This window comes from Electrophorus electricus, chromosome 14, assembly GCF_041902795.1.
Source record: "Electrophorus electricus isolate QZ-2024a chromosome 14, ASM4190279v1, whole genome shotgun sequence".
NCBI lineage: Eukaryota > Metazoa > Chordata > Actinopteri > Gymnotiformes > Gymnotidae > Electrophorus > Electrophorus electricus.
Window position 1 is genome coordinate 1,500,001 of NC_137510.1, and position 22,500 is coordinate 1,522,500.

The window sequence follows — 22,500 nt, forward strand, 5'->3', positions numbered from 1 at the left end:
TGTTAAGGTGTGTTGGGACATGTCTCTGATAGTGTGCCCTGGAGAGTCCTAGCGCAGACCAAGGAGTCATACTTATCCACATTTATCTGATTTTACTTGTTTATTTTCTTATGAAATATTGTTTAGTTAAACTTAGTTATTCGCCTGTTTTTATTTATGACTATAAAGCACCTTTGGATGGTACTGTCATGAAACTGCTATATAATAATAATAATAACAGCAACAACAACAACAATAATAATAATTCTTATTTTAACCCTCATCTATAGCATGCTCCTCATTCACACACACAGCTCAGCTCACAGTGCACTACAGAGCACTGTAGAGCACTACAGAGCACTGTAGACCACTGTAGAGCACTACAGAGCACTGTAGAGCACTGTAGACCACTGTAGAGCACTACAGAGCACTGTAGAGCACTGTAGACCACTGTAGAGCACTACAGAGCACTGTAGAGCACTACAGAGCACTACAGAGCACTGTAGACCACTACAGAGCACTGTAGAGCACTACAGAGCACTGTAGAGCACTGTAGAGCACTGTAGACCACTGTAGAGCACTACAGAGCACTGTAGAGCACTGTAGAGCACTGTAGAGCACTGTAGAGCACTGTAGAGCACTACAGAGCACTGTAGAGCACTGTAGAGCACTGTAGAGCACTACAGAGCACTGTAGAGCACTACAGAGCACTACAGAGCACTGTAGAGCACTACAGAGCTTTCAGACCGATGCACAAACATGAAATCGATGTAACACTTAGATGGGGGAAGATAGAAGAGGACACATAGACATTCTATATTCATATATGTATATATCACATTAACATGAGAACAACAGCTTCTACTCCACTGACTGCCACATATGGATCCTGCTTAATCTCTCCCTCTCTCTCTCTCTTTGTCGCTCTCTCACTCTCTCTCTCTCTCTCAGTCTCTCATTCCATCCTCTCATTCTGAGTGTCTGTGTTTGCTCTGTTCCACCGCAGCAGTTGAGCCGGTGGCCTCAGAGATCCGGATGGGGGGTCCTTACATATCCCGCACTGTGTTTGACCCCATGACCCTCACACTCCCTGGGCATGTCAGCTACATCTATCTAGCTCTGTTACGCGTGGGCCCCAGTCAGGGTCCAGGAGGTTATGCAGCACAGCGCTACATTTAGCTGCTGGTTCGGCGAGCCGTCCGGTCCTTTCTTAGGTCCACATCACGGCCTTATGGCCTTTATCTCTCAGAAGAGAGCGGGTTAGCTGCCTGTGTTGGCGTGTGCTCTCTGGCAGCCATCTTTCGCTGGTAACACAAAGCGCAAGGTATATTAGACTTAATGAAGATTGAGGAAATGTTAATAATGAGGCTATTTATAGGACAACATCAGTGTAGAAATGGTTGACTGAACCCAAATGAAGACGATTGGATTTCACTGTAGTCTTAGTGAAAGTATAGCATTTTAACATGGGTAGAAACCATGGATGCTACGTAGTAGTTTTCATTACGTACGCATGAAAACAGTGTGATGTTCCGTTTATTCATCATTGATTTGGACAGAGACTTCTGGTGTATGGTGTCCAAAAGGGCAAGGTTATGTGATCAGACCCATGTAGAAGTGATAGTCTGATAGCTCAGTGTCTCAGGAATCTGAGTGAATTATACCCACTGGGTTATACAAAATCATCTTTTGCAACTCTGGAGATAGTACTTAGCTTATTATGCCTGTAGTGAGTGACTGTAGGCGTTTATAGTCATGCTAGTTGAAATGACATCAGCTCTCTATGACAAACTAGCTTTGTTTGGCTGTCAGGATAGCATTTGGTTGAATAATTCGTTTAGTCCTCATTTACAGCAGGACTCTCACACACCGACATTATTTATAAGACAAAACCAATGCAGAACTACATGACTGAACCTAAACAGTTTCATAGTTGTCTTATATGAAGCATAAAATCCAATACTGCTTGGTAGGTGTGGTGTCTGTGGTCCAGTCACACCAGCATGACCCAACATAGGTTACTTCCTTTATTTTAAAAATGTCAATGCATGAAGAAAGGTTGTGCTGACTACTGAGAACTGGAGTCATTTTTCTTCTTGGTATTTCGCATTTCGAGCACAGCCGTTCTACAGTTAGCCGGTAGGTGAGGTACAAGGTGATGTACCAATGAAATACAAAGCATTCCCTTTCACATGTATGTGACACACTAAAATAATATTGATTAATGGAACGCAGCCACCAGTTCACTCCAGAAAGATGACAAAAATTTTATTTCATTTATAAAATATCTTTAAAAAAAATTTTTTTATATATATTTTATATATCTGTAAAAAACAGTTAAAAACAACAGTTGACCAAAGTGCCACAAAAATGAGCAGAGCAATCAAAAGACAAACAACAGAAAAGACAAACAACTGAAAATACAAAAAGACAAACAACAGAAATAGAAGAAAAGATATGTGTCCATCCAGGCATTGTCCTGGACCTAGGACAGCGGGCCAAACCGGGCTGGCCAGCCTACACCAGCATGTCTGGACAACTTTGGGTGAAACTGTGACTGTTGTTATTGCCTCAGCCAATGCTAGAGTTGAGTGTCACACACACACACACAGAGGCAGCTGCTAAATCTGTGTCTCAAATGGAGGGCGAGCACATGGCTAAATGGGTTTGTATGATGTAGTTATAGACCAGTTAGGTCATACCGTTTCCATTGCTGCTTTATTTCCTGTTTCTGTTTTCGGCTTGCTGGCCTCTTCTCCCTAATGTCTCATTTTCATTTCATGTGTTTCAAAACGTGCTGATTGCCTCTTTAGGTTTTCCCAGTTTAGAGCTGCTAAGATAAGCATGCTGCTCATGGCAGTGGGGTGCTGCTCACCTGTTGTTCAGTGCTGGACGAACGTGATTCTGCTTCGGGGTTACAGCTCTGAGGACAGGCTGCAAATCAACTCCATATGTTTTCTCCGACAGACTTAACGTTCACCTGTTTCTTCTCAGGTCCTTTCAATTGAAACATCTCTCTGACTCCTCTGCTCCCCCTTTCCTCGCTCCATCTCTCTGATGAAAGCAGACGGATTAAACGTGACAGGGCTTTTAGCCAGTGGATCCATCCTGCAACACCTCAGATATTAGAAAGTTCTTTGGATGTGAAATTGGTGGGAGTCTGGTGCGTCTGTGCCATCCTTTATTCTGTCTTGTCTTAACCAAAGTTTACAATTTGAAAGCTTTGCTCCCACAAACTGTAGTAGTCTTTCCAATTTTATTTGTCTCACAGTCGGAGCCAAGAATAGACCACTTATAAGAAAAAGCAATGATTTGTGATTCATTTTATATTCTACACGCTGTGAATGCAGTTATATCAGCAAAGAAGACCTGTTCCTAGATAAGTATTTCTCTGTGTGGTTATAGTCTTGGCTGTGAGCACATTTTCAGCTCAGCAGGTAAACTCTTCACTATAAATGATAAGGTTGCTATCGGCTCCAGTCTGAGGAAGCTTGTAATGTTTGCGCAGATCCAGATTCTTTAAGGCTTGACACTTTTCATTAATTTAGTTTCATTAGAGAGACAGAGAGAGAGACAGCAAGAGAGAGAGACAGCAGGAGAGAGAGAGAGAGAGAGAGAGAGAGAGAGACAGCAAGAGAGAGAGAGCATGAGAGAGATACAGTGAGAGAGAGAGAGAGAGAGAGAGAGAGAGAGAGAGAGAGAGAGAGAGAGAGAGAATTCTAATGAGAGTTCCACAAACAGATTTTAATTAGGTAATTACTGTACATCAGTGTTTAAAATGTTAACGATCAAACATTTCTGACTTTTTTAACTGTTCAGTTTCTTTAGGGTAATTCGTTTCACACATGGTTGTAGATCATTTTGCTAAAATGCTTGGATCACTCCCGTCCACATAGGCTCTCTTGTACTGCATTGACTACATTGCAATTTTTTTGTTTTAGTTATCTTCTCCCTCATTATATGATGAATTTATTTACAGATTTTTACATTTTTATTATGTCCATGGTTGAGAGGAGCTTCACGAAGTGTTCGGGTTGTTTCGGCCATAACTCAGTTCTTGATGTGAATAGCCAACAGACTATTATTTCCAAACCAAACAAGCTGGGATGTTCTTCTGCCGAGGTCTGGCGTTCCACCTGAACACTCAGGGAACTTGGAGATCTATGAAGGTAGCCCTCCGTACGCATCCAGGAGCCTGGTCCTTCGTTAAGGAATCCAGGAGCCTGGCCCTTCGTTAAGGCATCCAGGAGCCTGGTCCTTCGTTAAGGAATCCAGGAGCCTGGCCCTTCGTTAAGGCACCCAGGAGCCTGGCCCTTCGTTAAGGCACCCAGGAGCCTGGTCCTTCGTTAAAGAATCCAGGAGCCTGGCCCTTCGTTAAGGAAGCCACGAGCCTGGCCCTTCGTTAAAGCACCCAGGAGCCTAGCCCTTCGTTAAGGCATCCAGGAGCCTGGTCCTTCATTAAGGCACCAGGAGCCCTCGAATGCCTCAGGCTTTTTATAGCGTGTTCAGGGAGCACTGGAACGTGGACGTGTTAAGGCTGGGTGGGCATTTCTGCACTCAGCACCACTCTCTCCTGACACAGCACACCTGAACTGTCCTGCTGGGAGCAGGCACTGAGACAGGGACATGTTCAGGAGTTTCTCAGCTTGCTGTTGATGTACTGTTTTCAAGCAAGACCAGTTTCCACTCTTTCTTTTCCTTCTGTTTCAGTTAAAGAAATAAGCGAGTCTGTGATGTTTTTATGGGTTCAGTCTTATTCAGTGTGCCTGCATGGCATGCTGTGAATCTATATGTACTGCAGATGTGTGAGAACTGTCTGTCAGACCAGGAAGGTTGACTGAATCTGAAACTAAAGGGGGGTATATAGACAAGTCCCACATGCTCTCTTCCCCCAGGGGCTTTAGTAGGTGAGATGGAAAATATGATCCAGCGCCATCCAATACCAGAAGGCCAAATGTACACAACTGCATTAAAAAATGAGCAGATGAGACAGGGAACTGTTAATACTGGCACAGAAGGGCACCCAAAAAATCCCATGTATTGCTCCGATTAGATAGATAGATAGATAGATAGATAGATAGATAGATAGATAGATAGATAGATAGATAGATAGATAGATAGATAGATAGATAGATAGATAGATAGATAGATAGATAGATAGATAGATAGATAGATAGATAGATAGATAGATAGATAGATAGATAGATAGATTCATTGATTGATTGACTGATTGACTCAGTCAGTCAGTCAGTACATCCCAGCATTGTCTTGGCCATTACCTGACACACAGTTGTCCTGTCAGTCAGAAGTCAGCACATGCTGGATGCAGCAGAAGTCTGTGAGGCTGGGTGTGAATGGTGCAGGCCAAGTCATCCTGCAGGGATTGCAGCTCACCGCAAAAATCCGCCCCATCCTTTAATAGCCAAGAGGCTCCTGTTTTGTTCACTACCCATTCGAGCTTCTGTTACCCATATCCCCTTCGTTCTCACAAACACAACGTCAGCGCTGTCTAGGGTGTAAGGGGTGGTCAAGGCATTTATGTTTTGATCAGCCGGTGTGCAGGAAAGCTCTGTCCTCATACTCTACCTCTGGCTCTCTCCCAGTGTCGGCCCATCCCGGGACATGGCTTTGTGCTGGACAAATACAAGTGCCACTGCAAGAGCGGCTTCTACCACCCCAGCAGAGTGGCCATCAACGGCTTCAGTCGTGAGTACTCAGACACGCAGTCAGCACTGGCTGCTGCATGGGAACTCTTCTCATGGATGTCACCAGGCCATTGCATGCTCATCCACTAATCCACACAGCAGCGCTGTTGCTAGGACACTCACGCTGGACTTGAGTCTCAAAAGATTTGAGCCTACCGCGATTGTTTTTGTTCCTGTTTGGTTTTTCCTGTTGTTTTTGTTTTTGGGATGGCCCAAGAGTTAGAAAAGTGTCAGTTGGGAACTGAATTATTTTGCAGCAGTAATGAATCATAACACTAGTTTGTTTGTTTTTTAAAGATGAGATCTTAGGTCTGTTTTAAAATGGCTGGTTAATTTTATATAGAGGATCAGCTGGGAAATGGAGATGTATTCCACTATGGAATATTTTTCTGCAACGCCATTATTGAAGTCTGTTGAAGGGTTTTATGAATTGTGCTGTTCTGTAGTGATAATAAACTGTAAATTTGTGAAACCATGTAACTGAAAGAAAAATATCAGAGGAATATAAAGGAAGCAAAGGAAGAGGTCAGACATAATATGAAAATTAGTTCTGAGAATATAGTTCTGAGTATATAGTTATGAAAATTAGTTATGAAAATATAGTTATGAGAATATAGTTATGACAATTAGATATGAGAATATAGTTATGAGAATATAGTTATGACAATTAGATATGAGAATATAGTTACGAAACTATAGTTCTGAAAATTAGTTATGAGAATAGTTATGAAAATATAGTTATAAGAATATAGTTATGAGAATTAGTTATGAAAATTTGTTATGAAAATAAAGTTATGAAAATTAGTTATGAAACTGAGTTATGAAAATATAGTTATGAGAATGGTTATGAAAATATAGTTATGAGAATATAGGTATGAAAATTAGTTATGAGAGTATAGTTATGAAAATTAGTTATGAGAATATAGTCAAATGCCCATATTTTTAGGCAATATAATTTGTTAATAAACAAGACTTAATCAAAGCTATTAATGTACTCAATGATAATCACAAAATGGTGTGAAGCTGTTTCTTGTTAAATCAAAACCTTCTTTGGAGGAGGACACATTTGGGCTTGCTTACCTGGACATTTTGTCCTAATCCCCCTTTGGCTTTCATCTTCTAGAAACACCCCTAACACACACACACACACACACACACACACACACACACACACACAGAGAGGATTGTGCCATGACACCTACCTTCCTGCCTTCTATCAAAGACTTAAAAGACATCGGTGTAAAAGTACAGGAAAAATGTCGTACACAAAACCTCATGGATCTGTTTGCTTTTCTTTAATGTCCCTCGTTCCTTGTTCGTTTGAAGACGTGCACATGCTGTGTCCCCTTGTGACATGCTGTTCTTACGAAGGGCACATTATGCTTGTGCTACTTCATACCGTCACACCTTTTAAAAGCGTGGCAACGGTGAGAATGTTGGCACACCCCTCTCCCCACACAGCAAACTGCTTCGCTGCTCCAACACATCTAACTTGAACCAAGAAAGACTTGCTAATTAGCGGCTGAGCGTATCAGGAGCGTCGGAGCGGGATGCTGACAGAACACTGCGGGTCACCGGGCCCTGGGGACTGCGCGTGTAAAGCACTGCAACAGAGCGTGATATTAATGAGGTCGGGTCGGTCAGAAGTGAGGGGTCTTATTGAGCCATTCTTCTTTGGAATGGGCTCTGTAGGAGATCTTTGCTTCTCCATCTCTCCTTCTTACCTTTCAGAGGAAAGAGGCGTTTGAGCTCCAAACACGAACACACGAACAGCACATAAACATACAGAATGAAAAGTGGTAGAGAGAGAGAGAGAGAGAGAAAGAGAGAGAGAGAGAGAAAGAGAGAGAGAGAGATGTGGCTGCCATCTTGTCCTCATAATCTGTGCAGGCCAAACCTCTCTTCCAACTCCATCAGGAACTGTTCCATGGTTTGTTTTGAAGCTGTTATTGTTGTTTTTAGTCTTGGCATGCTTGGCCACCTGCAGATCTGCCTGTCGTCAGAGTGCCAGTGTTCAGAGAGCCAGAGAGGTTGCTGGTTGCGTTGTTGTTATGGAGATTTGTGTCCCCACAGGCAAATTTGTAGCACCGCACAGCATGATGCAACAAGCCAGTGAGGGAACGGGGTCACAGACGTCTGTGAAGAACTGTTCACAGAGGCCTACTTCCTCCCATTTGTCCTGGAATGGAATCAGGGGAATGAGCGTTGGAACCAGAGTCCAGAGCAGACAGCCCTTGCAGGGAAAGACCTTGCAGTTTTGGATAGTGAAGTTAGAACTGCCCTCATGTTCGGTGAGGTTAAACTATGTTATTCGCTGCATTTATTGCAGTGCTTAGTTAGCGTACCTTGGTCATTTTTAGTTTTTTATAAGTCGTGTCTTCTAAAATGTAGGTCAACCCAACTCAACCCAGATCTTTCTGTTGACAATAAAAAAACTACAGCCCAACGGTTCTCCCACAAAAACTTTCCACTAAAGTGTTCAAGCGTTTGAATATTACCTCCTTTTTTTTTTTTTACTTTGACCCCCAGCAAATTGCTGGAGTGATCTCCTTCAATTTCTGTTGCTTCCCTCTGATGTAACCAAGCCTGATCCTAGATCGCTTTGGTTGGGGGGGTTAGTGAAAACATAGTGGGTGGGCGTGTCGTTAAGCATAAGAAACATACTGGGTGGGTATGTCTTTGAGCATAAGAAACATACTGGGTGGGCGTGTCTTTAAGCATAAGAAACATAGTGGGTGGGCGTGTCGTTAAGCATAAGAAACATAGTGGATGGGCGTGTCTTTAAGCATAAGAAACATAGTGGGTGGGCGTGTCTTTAAGCATAAGAAACATAGTGGGTGGGCGTGTCTTTAAGCATAAGAAACAGTGAGTGGGCGTGTCTTTAAGCATAAGAAACATAGTGTGTGGGCATGTCTTTAAGCATAAGAAACAGTGGGTGGGCGTGTCTTTAAGCATAAGAAACATAGTGTGTGGGCGTGTCTCTAAGCATAAGAAACATAGTGGGTGGGCGTGTCGTTAAGCATAAGAAACATAGTGGGTGGGCGTGTCGTTAAGCATAAGAAACATAGTGGGTGGGCGTGTCGTTAAGCATAAGAAACTTAGTGGGTGGGCCTCTCTTTAAGCATAAGAAACATAGTGGGTGGGCGTGTCTTTAAGCATAAGAAACATAGTGGGTGGGTGTGTTGTTAAGCATATTTTGAAAGCCAGAACTATATTTAGGGCTTGCTTGGAAGAATGATGCAAGGAGATGCCAATCCCCCATGGGAACCATGGCAACAACCCTATCCGCCCCCTTTGGATTAATTTTATGTCATTTAAGATGTCTGTTCTCAATACTTTCATTCTAACCACATGTGCGATTTATGCACTAAGTTGCCTTGGACATATCAGCAAGTTGTTAAACACCTATTGTGGCCATTCAGATGAAGTGGTTCTGTGGCGAAGGCGGAGGTCAGCGACCCTGTTTGGGTCTCAGACCCAGGTCAGTCCCCCTGAACAATACCCGTCGCATTACCCTCTCTCTTTCAGGTGGTGAGTCTCTGTCACCAAAGAATTTTCTAAAACCAGCAATCACATTAACCAGTGAAAGATGTTTGGAGTTAATAAAACTAAAAAACATGTCCCTATAATCTTAGGGATTGGTCTTAATATGTAATTAAAAAGTATAATTAAGAAAGCCACCACTAACTGATTGGTCAAGACTAGAACTGCTAAGCTAATTTAGTGAGATATTACCACTAGCATCTTACATCTGTGCATTTAAAGGTTCAGAGAAAGGGCTTGTAGCTGACCCTGAAATGATGACACAATAGCACAATATTGCCTTCAAATTACCTTCAAATTGTAACACGACGGAAGTAAAAATGAGAAGTGAAAAACACCAGAGCAATATCGCGAGTGCTGGCATCCATGCAGGGTAACAGCTTAAACAACATTCATATTTCCATTACTGACAAGATGGCTTATATCAGTAGGCAGGCTTCAGACACACTAATGCTAACACGCTGCACTCTACCACCACGCAAGCGACTGCAGCTTTGCGCATACATGGTACAGTTTGTATGAAACTGTTACACTTAAGACCTCAACCTGCTGTGCGGGCAAAACTGCAGTTCGGAAAAGCTTTCAAAACTGGCTGCGACACTGAGGACTCGCCCAAGCTGTGATCTACTGCGGCAAGCGTGCGGGAAAGAGCCAGCAGGAACCGCCATCTGACACGACACGGAGCTAGCAGTTAGCGTTAGCAAGTTAAGTGCTTTTTGTAGTCAGAAAATGTCATTTATAATACATTCGAGTAAATTATATTAGTCAGCTTAGTTAGACAAATAAAATTCAAGCGACAAACCACTAAAATTAAGCTAACGTTACCGCGCGGCTGAGTTTAAACTCGTGAAGCCGCTAAAATGGCTGTAATAAGTAGCTACCTCTCCAGTTTGCAGTTGGTTAAAACCTCTCTGCTGAACTGCACAGTGCAGTCTGCCGGTTTTATATGACTCAGACAGCAAAGAAACAATAATTAAAAAAAAAAAAACAATAAACAGACCCCAGCCCGGCTCTGGAGGTCACAGTACTTGGGGAGAGATGGACTCTCTGGCCTGTGTAGGGGAACGGCGCAATTCCACTGGTATTTTCTGCGTTACTCGCTATGCTGTTTGATCAACTCATTTGGATGCCCTGGACGTGAAACGTGTGAATGCGGATCGGAATAAGGTGGGAAGACGTGGGCTGGTGTGTGAGGCTGCAGCAAATGCTGCTTCAAAGGGTTAGTCCAGATGGTGCTCGCCAGGGCCAGCACATCAAACGGTCTGGCCGGCCCGCCAGCGAGACAGTGCAGGCGACAGCTGGAGAGCTCCGAATGTCACAGCCGTGCAGCGCCGCAAAACGGAACCACAGTTTAGCCGGAGTCAGCTTTGATGCGGCTCTTGCCACCAAATTAATATAAAGTCAAGTTTCAAGCTACTTCCGTTTGGCAAAACTGGTATGGATCAAAAGCTCCAGTGTGTAAATGTCAGAGTCGAGTCTTTACCAAGCGCCATAATCACACCCACCTCTCATCCACCAGCCTTTACTGTTGCGATTTTATAATGCAGCCTTTTTTTGCGCTCCACACAGGGAAGGCTCCGTACGAGGAGGACGACGCTCCCAGCCTCTGCTTGCCATGCCAGGAGGGCTGTGCATACTGCAGGGATGACACACCCTGCGTCGCCCGGGCCGGCGGCTACCTGCGCCTCAGCCTGCTGTCGTTGCAGGGGTTGTTCATGCTGCTGGCCCTCCTCAGCATGGTGGTGGTTTATCACTTCCGCAGGAACAAGGTGAGGCTCACTGGTGGTGACCACGGCGATGAGACGTAATAGGGTAGCAACTCGGGTCACACGGGTAACGTACAGGGACGGACAAATAGATATGACTTTAGCAATGTCACACTGTCAGACTAACACCGAAACTCACACCGTTCTCGTACTGCAACATTCACACTGAGACAGGAAAAGGGTGGGTGTGCAGCGTTCATAAGCAGATGTTTGCCGCCTCCAGGTTTGAGGCTGGACGAAGTTGCTGTGCTCTGTCTACATTGCATACTGTAGCAGCAGCAGTGCAATAAGATGTATCACTTAAATCGCAACTGTGGTTGGCATAGGATTACAGTCAAACACCATGTCTCTAAACAGAAGTAAATCATTTCAAATGCATACTGAGAAAGTAGCGTTGAAAATGAGATTAGTGAAGTATCAGTGAAACTGAGTCATTAGCATAATACGGTGTACTTATGTAATAAACAGTATGTGATTAACAATAGTCGAGTTGAGGATATGTGATGCGTTGAAACTAGCATGAAAGGGCTACGTTTGGTGCCTCCTTTCACTATCGCGCTTCCAGTTTTCACGTTTAAAAAAAGAAAAAACTCTATAGCTGAAATATGGATTATTGGTGAATTATTGAAAACTTGTAGTATTAAGAACCACAACAAAGAAAATGGATGTGCTTGTATGAGAGAGAGGGAGTGAGAGAGGGAGACAGAGAGAGGGAGAGGGAGAGGGGGGGAGAGAGAGAGAGAGGGAGAGGGGGGGAGAGAGAAAGAGAGAGAGAGGGAGAGGGGGGAGAGAGAGGGGAGGGAGAGAGAGAGAGAGAGAGAGAGATCAAGGCAGGGTGAGTGCGAGACAGTTCAGGTCAGACCTCCATGACTGTAGGAGCGTCTGTATCTGCTCTTAGAAAGTGCTTTCCATGACATCTCTCCATGCATAAATAGTGCTGGGCTCCTTCTGAGTAAGAGCAAACACACTCAGGCTCAGCTACACACACACACACACACACACACACAGCTGAACAAATCTCCCTCCCTCAAAGTTATTCGATCTGCTGAGATTTTTTTCAAGGCATACTAGCTGAGAGAGAGAGAGACAGACAGAGACTGACTGCAGCACTGCAATACTATTTGTTTCCTGAAGAAAGGTGCCGTGGATAGAAAAGACCAAACTGGCTTCATCAGTCTGGCTGTTTGTCCTGACTTTACCTTTTTCACAATGGCTACAAGGTGGTGAATGCGGGATGTCTTTAGAAACGGCATTTAAGATGTCTGTTCTCAAAATTTTCAGTCTAACAACAGCAGGTACATTGGGCAGTAAAATATAAACTTTTTTTGTAATTCACAAAGTAAAATACAGAACTTTTATACTGAATTTGAGTCTGTTTTTAGAGTATTTCTATTACGTATGGTTTTTAAGTGACAGTAAAATTAAATTTTACATGAATTATATATTATTTAAAAATTAAGTCTGTTATTACACTTAAAATATGTACAAATGAAATGTACTTGTAAAATGTAGACTGTATGATTTTTGTACATAGGAACATCTGTCAGGTGTTCAGCAGTGGTCAACACAGAAGGTCTCCACTTTCCCTAGTGCTGCTTTTCCATACTGCACATAATGACATGAGTACACTGGAACAAAAAACAGAGAAACTGAAAACAGATTTGGATTCAGCATGCAAAAATACACAATAAACAGGTATTTTTTTGGCAGAAGCTAAATCATTGTTGACCAGAAGCTAAATCATTGGGTGTGACTGACAGGGTGACCAGTGAAACTAGTGTTAGTAATATGATTATACTACATATATATTACAATTATTTCAGATGAATTAGTATATGCATTAGTCCAGGATTGTCCAACTCTAATCTAACACACCTGATCCAGTTCATTATGAATGTAAACAAATCAAAACGCAATATGTTGGACCTAAACTCTGCGTGGTGGTCGAGCTTCAGGAGTTGAGCAGTACAGTTTCATTTTTTATGAGCAACCTCGTTTTGCTGATCATGTTGTTTAGTTTATTGCAGCCTTCTGAGTGTACAGTGGTCTTCAGCTGCTTCTCTTTGCTTGTACCCTGCAGTTCCAGACCCAAACCTTTCCTGATGCCCACACTACCTACTGGTTCAGTAGACCCCTAAAACACGTGCATCTGGGCTTTTACTGGACCCATTCAAAGGCCTTTACATGTGTTTGGGATTAAGAACCAGGATGAACGGCAAGACCGACCAGTCTGACCCGGTCCAGTGTTGAGCGTGCTCGAGTGCAGTCTGCCCAGTGCTCGCTCACCCGAGTGCGAGCCGGAGTGGTATCAATGCCCTTGTTTGCGGTTCCCAGTGATGTGGCTGTCAGCTGGTTTTGATTCAGACCAAGCATGAAGTGCATTAACCCTTTAGTTGACGTTTCCATTTTTACCGTAGATGGTGTGTGCTCGGTTACAGGGTTCAGGTTCACAGAGCAGGGTCGCAAGGCATCCGGAGGGGTCATCTATACTAGAGATCTTCACCTCTGAACCGCAATTCCATTTTCTTGTCCTGAGTTTTGTAATCACTGATACTTAATTGATCAGTTTGTGTCTCACACCTGACTCATGGGTAAATGGTGGGGGTGGCTGTGGTTCCATTTGAATACTTGGTACTGTGACTTAAATTAAGTACCAGTGATGACAGGATTTGGAGTTCAAGGTGTCTTTTTTTCCAAGGTGACCTCTGGTGGATGTTGACAGCAGATGAAGTCTGCCTGAAGTCGTTTTTGTTTCAGCGTGCGTTGCCTGTGTCTCCTGGCTGTCTCATTGCAGTCGGCGGGTTATCAACATCTGTTCACCGCTTTCCCCTAGCAGACGGCACGCGCGGAGCGTTGAAAAAAAAATTGACGCTCTCTCTCCTGCTGAAATACACCTGAGATCTGAGCAGTGATCCTGAGTCTAGCGCTCAGCGTTTATTTCTTCATGCTGTTTTCTCACGGGTATCGGAACACGGCTTGGCGACGGCGAGCTGTTTGCGTTTACCGCCGTGTACCCTGCAGTGTGTTCAGCTCAGTCGCGTTACTCGGTCGCACTTCTGCGAACACAGGGAGGGGCAGGCTGCGTTCATGGGGCTGGCATTAGCCTGTGGGGCACAGGAGCGATTCAGCGTTAATACTCGTGCTTCATTAAGGGGGGGGGGGCAAACGATAGAGCCTCGGTGTGGCCTCAGCCTGCTTTATGAAGCTCCGAACCAAAGCTGCCAGCACCCTGGTTCACCACGATTTTGTTCTGTCTTTCTCTTCCAGAGCATCAGGGCGTCAGGACTGATCCTGCTGGAGACCATCTTGTTTGGAGCTCTTCTTCTCTACTTCCCCGTAAGTCTCTCGTCTTCGCGCTCGGTGTGTGGCCCCGGCTGGAGACAGAGGAGACTCGTTTACGGCGGGCGCGACATACGGGTGACGAACCGTTGGGCAGCTCAGTCGAAGGCCTGCGCTAGCGCCGATTTTCCTGAGTATGAGAGATAATTAAGGCAGGAACCTGCTGTTCTCCGTCAATGCACGGTGCCCAGTTCTATGCTGGCAGCAGTTTGGGGCTTGGCATTTTCCCTTCGGCAAATGATCTGATATCCTGGAAAAAAAACCCCCACCATGAATCTTGTGGGCTTTCCTGTGGTTTAATGTTCAGTTTGTTAATTTTAATGATCAGTATGTTCCAGTGTGGTATGTCCACAGTTAGAAACCTACTCTCCTTTGTCACTATGCCGATGGACATCTAAATGACACCTAAATGAGCAGATCAAAGGAGAACCTTTAAAAGTGACAAAGCTGGTGCTATGTCAGTGAGCCTAAACTTACAGTTTATCAAGGCATTTGTAAATGTGGTGGGGTGCATATTTAAAATGCATGGCAGTGCATTTGATACACTGTTTAAATGACTCTTACTGCAGAAAAGGAGATTCTGACACCGGTATATTCATTCAGAGCTTTCTACATCTCATCAGTTCATTTGATATTGATGCAGAAAGATCTGGTGTTATCCTTTGTTTGGTTTTGCCCGAGGGCTCTCGATAATTGCAGTTTAGCATTAATCCCTAGGAACCGTGGGCTTGCCCTTGCACTGCAGAAGTGTAATTAAACTAAACCTATTTGGAAGTCTCTAATCAAAGCAATTAGCAAAAACAGCTTTCTGGAAAGTACAAATTCTTTTGGAGGTTGTGCATAAGTTGTGGCAGGGATTTGAGATGAAAGGTGGGGTAAAAAAGGATACAACTCCCAGTGATGGACAGATTCAGGACAGGGAGACAGAAGTGAATGGACATCAGGCAGCCACACTGTAACCCTGCCGTCTGCAAACGTAGGAACCTTCAGGAGGACGAGCATCTCTTGCTCACAGAGGCAGCGCTGGGAGGACAGGCTGGGATAACGTTTTGGAGGACAACATTTTCCCACTCCGTTCCAGCTGAGACAGGCTGTATTAGCAGAAAGCAAAAGTCACGCTTCATTATGCAGCGCGTGCGCGCATGTGTGTGTCTGCAGAGTGAGCAGCTTCTCGCTTTGGCTCAGGGAGAGAGCAGAAGGGAAGATGTCTTACACGTTCATGGGCCAGCAGATAGGAACTCCGGCAGCCAATCAAATGGCTCGGCTGAGGCAGAGGAGGGGAAGAGAGACTGTTCCATGACTTCAAATCTAAATATAGAATCAACAATATTCGCCCTTTCTGTCTGTATTGCTCTGCTTCTCCATATCTCTGTCTCTGCGTCTTTCCTTCTCTGTTAGAATCTCAATATCTCTCGGTGTATCTGTATATCTATCATGTCTCTGCTTTAAATATTCCCAGTGTTATCAAGTTGTAGAAATGATTTAGAAATAGCCCTAGCACTATGGGAAATGATGGTATGTGTGTGTGTGTGTGCGTGTGTGCGTGTGTGTGTGTGTGTGTGTGTGCGTGCGTGTGTATACATGTGTCAGGTCACAGAAACACACACGGAACTTAAAGGGAAAAGCCATGTGGATGAGGCGTCTGCTTTGTGGGTCCTCTCAGACAGGGAGGTTTGACCTCGGGAGACCCAACACTGTCATAACAGTATGCTGGAATGTTAAAATGTGCCCTCGTACAAGGACATTGTGTTTTTCACAAACCATTTCCTGTTTTAGGACATTTCTTAGTTTCCGTAGATGTCAAGTACCACTACTTACAAACAGCAACAGAGGCATTAAAAATGCACACAGCAACATCGGTCTGCTCTCAGGAGGTCATTGCCTAGCTCACTAATGGCAAACGTTTGACCCTGTACGTCACCTGTTCTCCCATCTACTGACACCCCAAGTCACCTGTTCTACTGTCTGTGCTGACATGCTGGCTTACGTGTTTAACGCCTGCTTTACACTGGGCGATCATCGTTACGATTATGCTGCTTTTGGTCATGAGTTAATATCTGTTGTCTTTAAACATGTCGTGTGTCATAGTCTACAGTAACCAAAGACAAGCTACAATTATTTTCTGGCAGTGACAGAACTTGTGCTCCAGACTCGCATGGCAACTGCTGGTACGATAGACGTCTCAAACCTGAGCAGTCTGGAGTTATGCACAACTCACATACCAAGCAAACAGTAGTGTGGTGAACCGAAAACATATGTGGGACTCAGAAGAAGAAGAAGAAGAAGAAGAAAGGTGTTTTGATGTCTCCTCTGAGACGAGACTTCCTGGCCTTGCACACTTCTGTTCCAGCTGCGTGGTTACGGGACTCCAGTTTCTGACAAAAAGAAAGTTGCGTATGGATGACCAAAGCAGAATTTCGTAAATGTATCGCTGTAAAATCTTTGTTGTAGTTTAACTTTCAGAGGTTGCACAGTGTCATGGAGTTCACGTTTCAGTTGCATTATCTTGTACAGTGTGAAGAAAACATGAGCGCTGTGTGTGTCTGTGTGTGTGTCTGTGTGTGTGTGTGTGTGTGTGTGTGTGTGTGTGTGTGTGTGTGTGTGTGTGTGTGTGTGTGTATGGGTGTGTATGGGTGTGCGCGCACTCTCCTCTCACTCCTTGGTGCTTGTCAGCACGTCACATTGGGAGGCTAATGAGAAACAGTATGATCTCCACGTTCCAGTCTGACCTGACCAGGCCCTGAGTCACACATGGCCTTCTGTCTTTCTGTTGGGTCCCAGGCTCTAGTGCTTTCTTGCCCTCTCTGACCCCCACAGCCTGGGATTCTGCCTTATTTCTCAGAAAGAAAAGGCACTGTGAGCAAAAAGGAGAAGCAAAGGAAGACTCCCCTTCAGCCTGGAGAGAAGCCTTGTGACTCCCAGCTGTGAGCATCTAGGCTTCACCAGTCATGAGCTCTGCATCTGTGTTCTGTTCACCTGGATCCTGTACGTGTTAATGCGGATTCGTCACAGCTTCGTAGCCGTGAACGTCACTAGAGGTCGCCCAAGGTGATGCGGCTGGAGACGCATGGCAGCTAGAAGCTCTGTAGCTAGAAGGAAGCCTCACACACACACACACAGAGCATGCAAACCTGAGCTCTATTAACCTGAAGTTCCCCTGTCATTCTCCACTGCTGTCTCTAAGGAGCCGAGAATGACGAAGGAGGGAATTGTTTGGCTCGAGCGTACGCTACTCTGACAGGGAGATCTCGTGTCTCGAGACCAAACTGCATGTAATTTACACCATACAAGACCCAGGGGGTAAACTGCAGTAGCCCCAATGCCCTGCTCTGTTTGGCTGCCAATTGCCCCACACAACTCGAACTCAACCTCCCAACCATACTCACTCACATACAAACACTGACACACCTAAACGGGTTCGCATATTAACAACAACATGGGGGGGGGGGGAAGCGAGAGAGAGAGAGAGAGAGAGAGAGAGAGAGAGAGAGAGCGAGAGCGAGCCCTGGCAGTGACGTTGTTGTGACAATCAGGATTCCAGAGCTGCATGTTCACATTATCACACAGAAGATTAACGTTACCGCTGTCAAAGAAAAACCGATCGGATCTTTTTGCCTCCGTGACTCACTCTGGGTTGTTTTTTGACACTGGGGAGAAACTGCTTTTACCAGACCTCGCACTGATTAGCCTACATGACCTTTATCCACAGTTGTCAGCTATCGTATTATACCTGGTGACTGACTATAAAGTCATCTCCCTGGTCAGAGCACACGCTGTTTCACTTGCTTTGTGAACGACTTCCATGTCAGCGCTGAGCAAGACCGGCTACGTCTGAACAGGAATGAAAGTCTTTGGTCTCGCTATAATGTCTGAGGAAATGGTCCCAGTGCCACCATGCTTAGAAGGTCCTTTTACACACACACACACACACACACACACACACACACACGTGCGCACAAACACACACACACACACACTCACACACACACACACACACACAGACAGAGCTGTAAATCTCCCCCATCCTTGCTGTAGTTCTGGAGCTGTCCGTTATCGGTGTCATCTGTGCCTGGTCGTCATCTTCTGCTCCGTGACTTCAGAGTCTGAGCCGGGCCTGTGTTCACCTCCGTCACCTCATTCTGCACAATCCTTCCAGCTCTTACAGAACAAACCAAACAAAACAATGCTAGTCTGAGGAAAGTTGCTTTTAGCGGATACCGTGTTACCATGGCAACGGACAGCCCTAGCGTTAGGTCATTGTGAGTGTAGCAACAAATTAAAACTCTTCCAAGCAGGCCGTTTCCTCACAGCTCATGAAAATCTGACACACGGTTTTCTTTAGTGCAAGTTGTCCCCTGCGTATGTGCACAGCGAAGGCTTCACAGAATGACAAACTTGTGACAAATAAATATTGACAGACTGCAATTCATTTCATAATGACTTAAGTTTGTCATCCAGTATAATGTTAATGTTAATGGAAACATACATATTGCCCCTCTGCATGTTGTCATGGCTTGACAGTGGTTATTAATGGACATGACCAGTGTGAACACAGTCTACTCAACAAATAAAAAAACATAAGAATATTATCAGCCGAAACGATGTGCAGAGTGTTGGTTTGATGCTAAGGAGGCGTGTAAATCCTCCAAAAGTAAAAATCCTGCCAGAATTTTGAATCATCCAGTTGATTTCACTCATTAATTATGTTCGCTGGCTTGATCGTATTGTTCTGGTTAGGTGTTTGGGCCCAAATCATGAGAAGAATAGGCACAATCACTCTTACAATCACTCCTACATTCACCTACAATCACTCTTACAAACACTCCTACAATCACACTTAGAATTACACTTACAATCACTCGTACACTCAGTTCTACACTGGGAGTCCACATCAGTGTGGTTATAGTTCTTTAAAAAACACACTAAACATATCCTTCTGTCCATAGGAGTCAGTACCCACCACCAAAAAGATGATTTGTGTGAAACTGAGTTTAATTTCCAATATCTTCTTGTGTACATTTGTATGAATTTTGTCCCCTACAGTCCTCTAATGTCCTCTACAGTCCTCTAATGTCCCCTATAGTCCCCTACAGTCCCCTATTGTCCCCTATAGTCCCCTACAGTCCTCTAATGTCCCCTACAGTCCCCTACGGTCCTCTATTGTCCCCTATAGTCCCCCTATGGTCCCCTACAGTGCCCTACAGTCCTCTAATGTCCCCTACAGTCCCCTATTGTCCCCTACAGTCCCCTATAGTCCCCTACAGTCCTCTAATGTCCTCTACAGTCCTCTAATGTCCCCTATAGTCCCCTACAGTCCCCTATTGTCCCCTATAGTCCCCTACAGTCCTCTAATGTCCCCTACAGTCCCCTACGGTCCTCTATTGTCCCCTATAGTCCCCCTATGGTCCCCTACAGTGCCCTACAGTCCTCTAATGTCCCCTACAGTCCCCTATTGTCCCCTACAGTCCCCTATAGTCCCCTACAGTCCTCTAATGTCCTCTACAGTCCTCTAATGTCCCCTACAGTCCCCTACAGTCCGCTATAGTCCCCCACAGTCCACTATTGTCCCCTACAGTCCTCTATTGTCCCCTACGGTCCTCTGTAGTCCTCTGCATTCCCCCTACGGTCTCCCTACAGCTCCTGTAGATCTCCACGTTTTGATGTGTAGCTTTGGTTATAGAAGGATACTTAGGTTACTGTAACCTCCGCCTATTAAAAATGAATACTGTTCTATGTCACCTAAACTAAAGCTTTGGGTGCCATACACTGTGAGTAGGAGAGGCTGATGGGATGATTGACAGATGGCGAGTATGCAGTGGTGTAATTCTGAGATCACTAGAGTCACTCTCAGTCTCTGGGTTTTCAGAGACGCCACACATGGACTAACAGGTCTGCAATGTTCTACCGATATGAGGTCGGTTTAGCTCAAATCCAGTGAACTAGCTATGCCTCAGAAATAAAAACATTCACCTGTTCCCTGGACCTGGACTAGACTGGAATGTTAGTGGTGATATGACTAATCTTGTTCTAAGAAACTGGCCTTGAGTGCTTCAGATTCCTGAGAAGTTGGTCTCTCCCTCTCGCTCTCTCTGTGTGTCTCTCTTCCTTTCTTTCTCTCTCCTTTTAATGCAAAGCTCACGACAGCAGTCTGAAATCAGGATGTGAATGTGTGCGGCACATTGAGCAGCTGGCGGTTATACAGTGAAATGGAAGTTCTCTCTTTTACTGATCCCAAGATTCAGCAGTGCACAGTTCCGGTTAAAAGCTGCAGGCTGAGAAGAGAAAAGGAAAGGGCGCCCTCCAGAAGGTGGCGCCGTTTTGTTCTTTGCTGCCGGCCGCGCTCGGGTGGTGTGCGCCCTGCCTCGTGGTCCATATCGCCTGTGTGTGCTTGACTTCTTTACGCGGTGCCTTATTTAAGCCCTTTCTGGGTTTAGACCGTTTGTCGGTCAGTGGTGTGATGTTGGCTTTTTTTTGTTTTCGGTTGTGTTCATTGGTGTCGTTAGACACTTTAGTTGGTTAGTCCAACCGAAGTGTTTGTTCCTTCCTTTTCTCCTTTGCTCATGACAGAAAAGAAAAAGAAAGAAAGCAGCTGTGTGTTTGACACAAGGTCTGAGATTAGGAGCTCGGTGTCAAAAGTACATGAATGTTTCCTTGTGTTTCCCTGTGTTTTCCTGTGTTTCCCTGTGTTTTCCTGTGTTGCCCTGTGTTTTCCTGTGTTTCTCTGTGTTTTCCTGTGTTTCTCTGTGTTTTCCTGTGTTTCTCTGTGTTTCTCTGTGTTGCTCTGTGTTTCCCTGTGTTGCTCTGTGTTTCCCTGTGTTGCTCAGTGTTGCCCTGTGTTTCCCTGTGTCACCCTGTTTCTCTGTGTTTCTCTGTGTTGCCTTGTGTTTCACTGTTTCTGTTTCCCTGTGTTGCCCTGTGTTTCTCTGTTTCTCCGTGTTTCCCTGTGTTTCTCTGTGTTGCCCTGTGTTTCCGTGTTGCTCTGTGTTTCCGTGTTGCCCTGTGTTTCCCTGTGTTGCCCTGTGTTTCTCTGTGTTGCCCTGTGTTTTTCTGTGTTTCTCAGTGTTGCCCTGTGTTTCCCTGTGTCGCCCTGTGTTTCTCTGTTTCTCTGTGTTTCTCTGTGTTGCCTTTCTCTGTTTCTGTTTCCCTGTGTTGCCCTGTGTTTCTCTATTCCCTGTGTTTCTCTGTGTTGCCCTGTGTTTCTCTGTGTTTCTCCGTGTTTCTCTGTGTTGCCCTGTGTTTCCGTGTTGCTCTGTGTTTCCGTGTTGCCCTGTGTTGCCCTGTGTTGCCCTGTGTTTCTCTGTGTTGCCCTGTGTTTCTCTGTGTTGCCCTGTGTTTTTCTGTGTTTCTCAGTGTTGCCCTGTGTTTCCCTGTGTCGCCCTGTGTTTCTCTGTTTCTCTGTGTTTCTCTGTGTTGCCTTTCTCTGTTTCTGTTTCCCTGTGTTGCCCTGTGTTTCTCTATTCCCTGTGTTTCTCTGTGTTGCCCTGTGTTTCTCTGTGTTTCTTTGTGTTGCCCTGTGTTTCTCTGTGTTGCTGTTTCCCTGTGTTTCTCTGTGTTTCCCTGTGTTGCCCTGTGTTTCTCACTTCTTGTCCTTACACTTCATCTCTGTTCTTACTTGTCCTCCTCTCTCCTTCTTTAACTTCTCTCGATCTTACTCTTTCCCTCTCTTAAGTTTACTTCCTGTCTTTCTTAAGCTTACTGTTCATGCGCACATGAGTGTGTGTGTGTGTGTGTGTGTGTGTGTGAGTGTGCGTGCGTGCGTGCGTGCGTGCGTGCGAGTGTGCGTGCGTGCGAGTGTGTGCGTGTGTGTGTGTGTGTGCGTGTGAGTGTGAGTGTGTGTGTGTGTGTGTGTGTGTGTGTGTGTGTGTGAGTGTGTGTGTGTGTGAGTGTGTGTGTGGGTTTATTTAAACACTGCCTGAGAGGTACTTGTCTGTGGTGCTTCCTTGTTCTTTGCACAAAGACTGAAAAAATATATAAATAAATAAATAAAGACACATTAAGTAGTTGGGGGCCTTCTTTAATGGCGGAGAGTAACGGGTGTCACCAAGAAGCCTGAAAGGAGGCATTAAGCTAAACAGGAGGGAGTCTGCTGTTACGTAAAGATGAATTAAGAACACTTTAGATGTGCCGTAGACTGTGAATAGTCTGTGCTCTAGGGGACTTTTATTGGA

General features: G+C 44.9%; 1 protein-coding gene across 2 annotated transcripts in view; it reads left to right on the plus strand.

Annotated features, from left to right (window-relative positions):
* gpr158a (G protein-coupled receptor 158a) overlaps window positions 1-22,500 on the plus strand; it is a 60,483-nt gene that overhangs the window by 18,966 nt on the left and 19,017 nt on the right. For both annotated transcript variants that reach the window (XM_027029634.3, XM_027029636.3), the window contains exons 3-5: window positions 5,583-5,685; window positions 10,797-10,996; window positions 14,261-14,329. In XM_027029634.3, coding sequence (XP_026885435.2) covers window positions 5,583-5,685; window positions 10,797-10,996; window positions 14,261-14,329 — 372 coding nt within the window. The remainder of the gene's footprint in view (window positions 1-5,582; window positions 5,686-10,796; window positions 10,997-14,260; window positions 14,330-22,500) is intronic.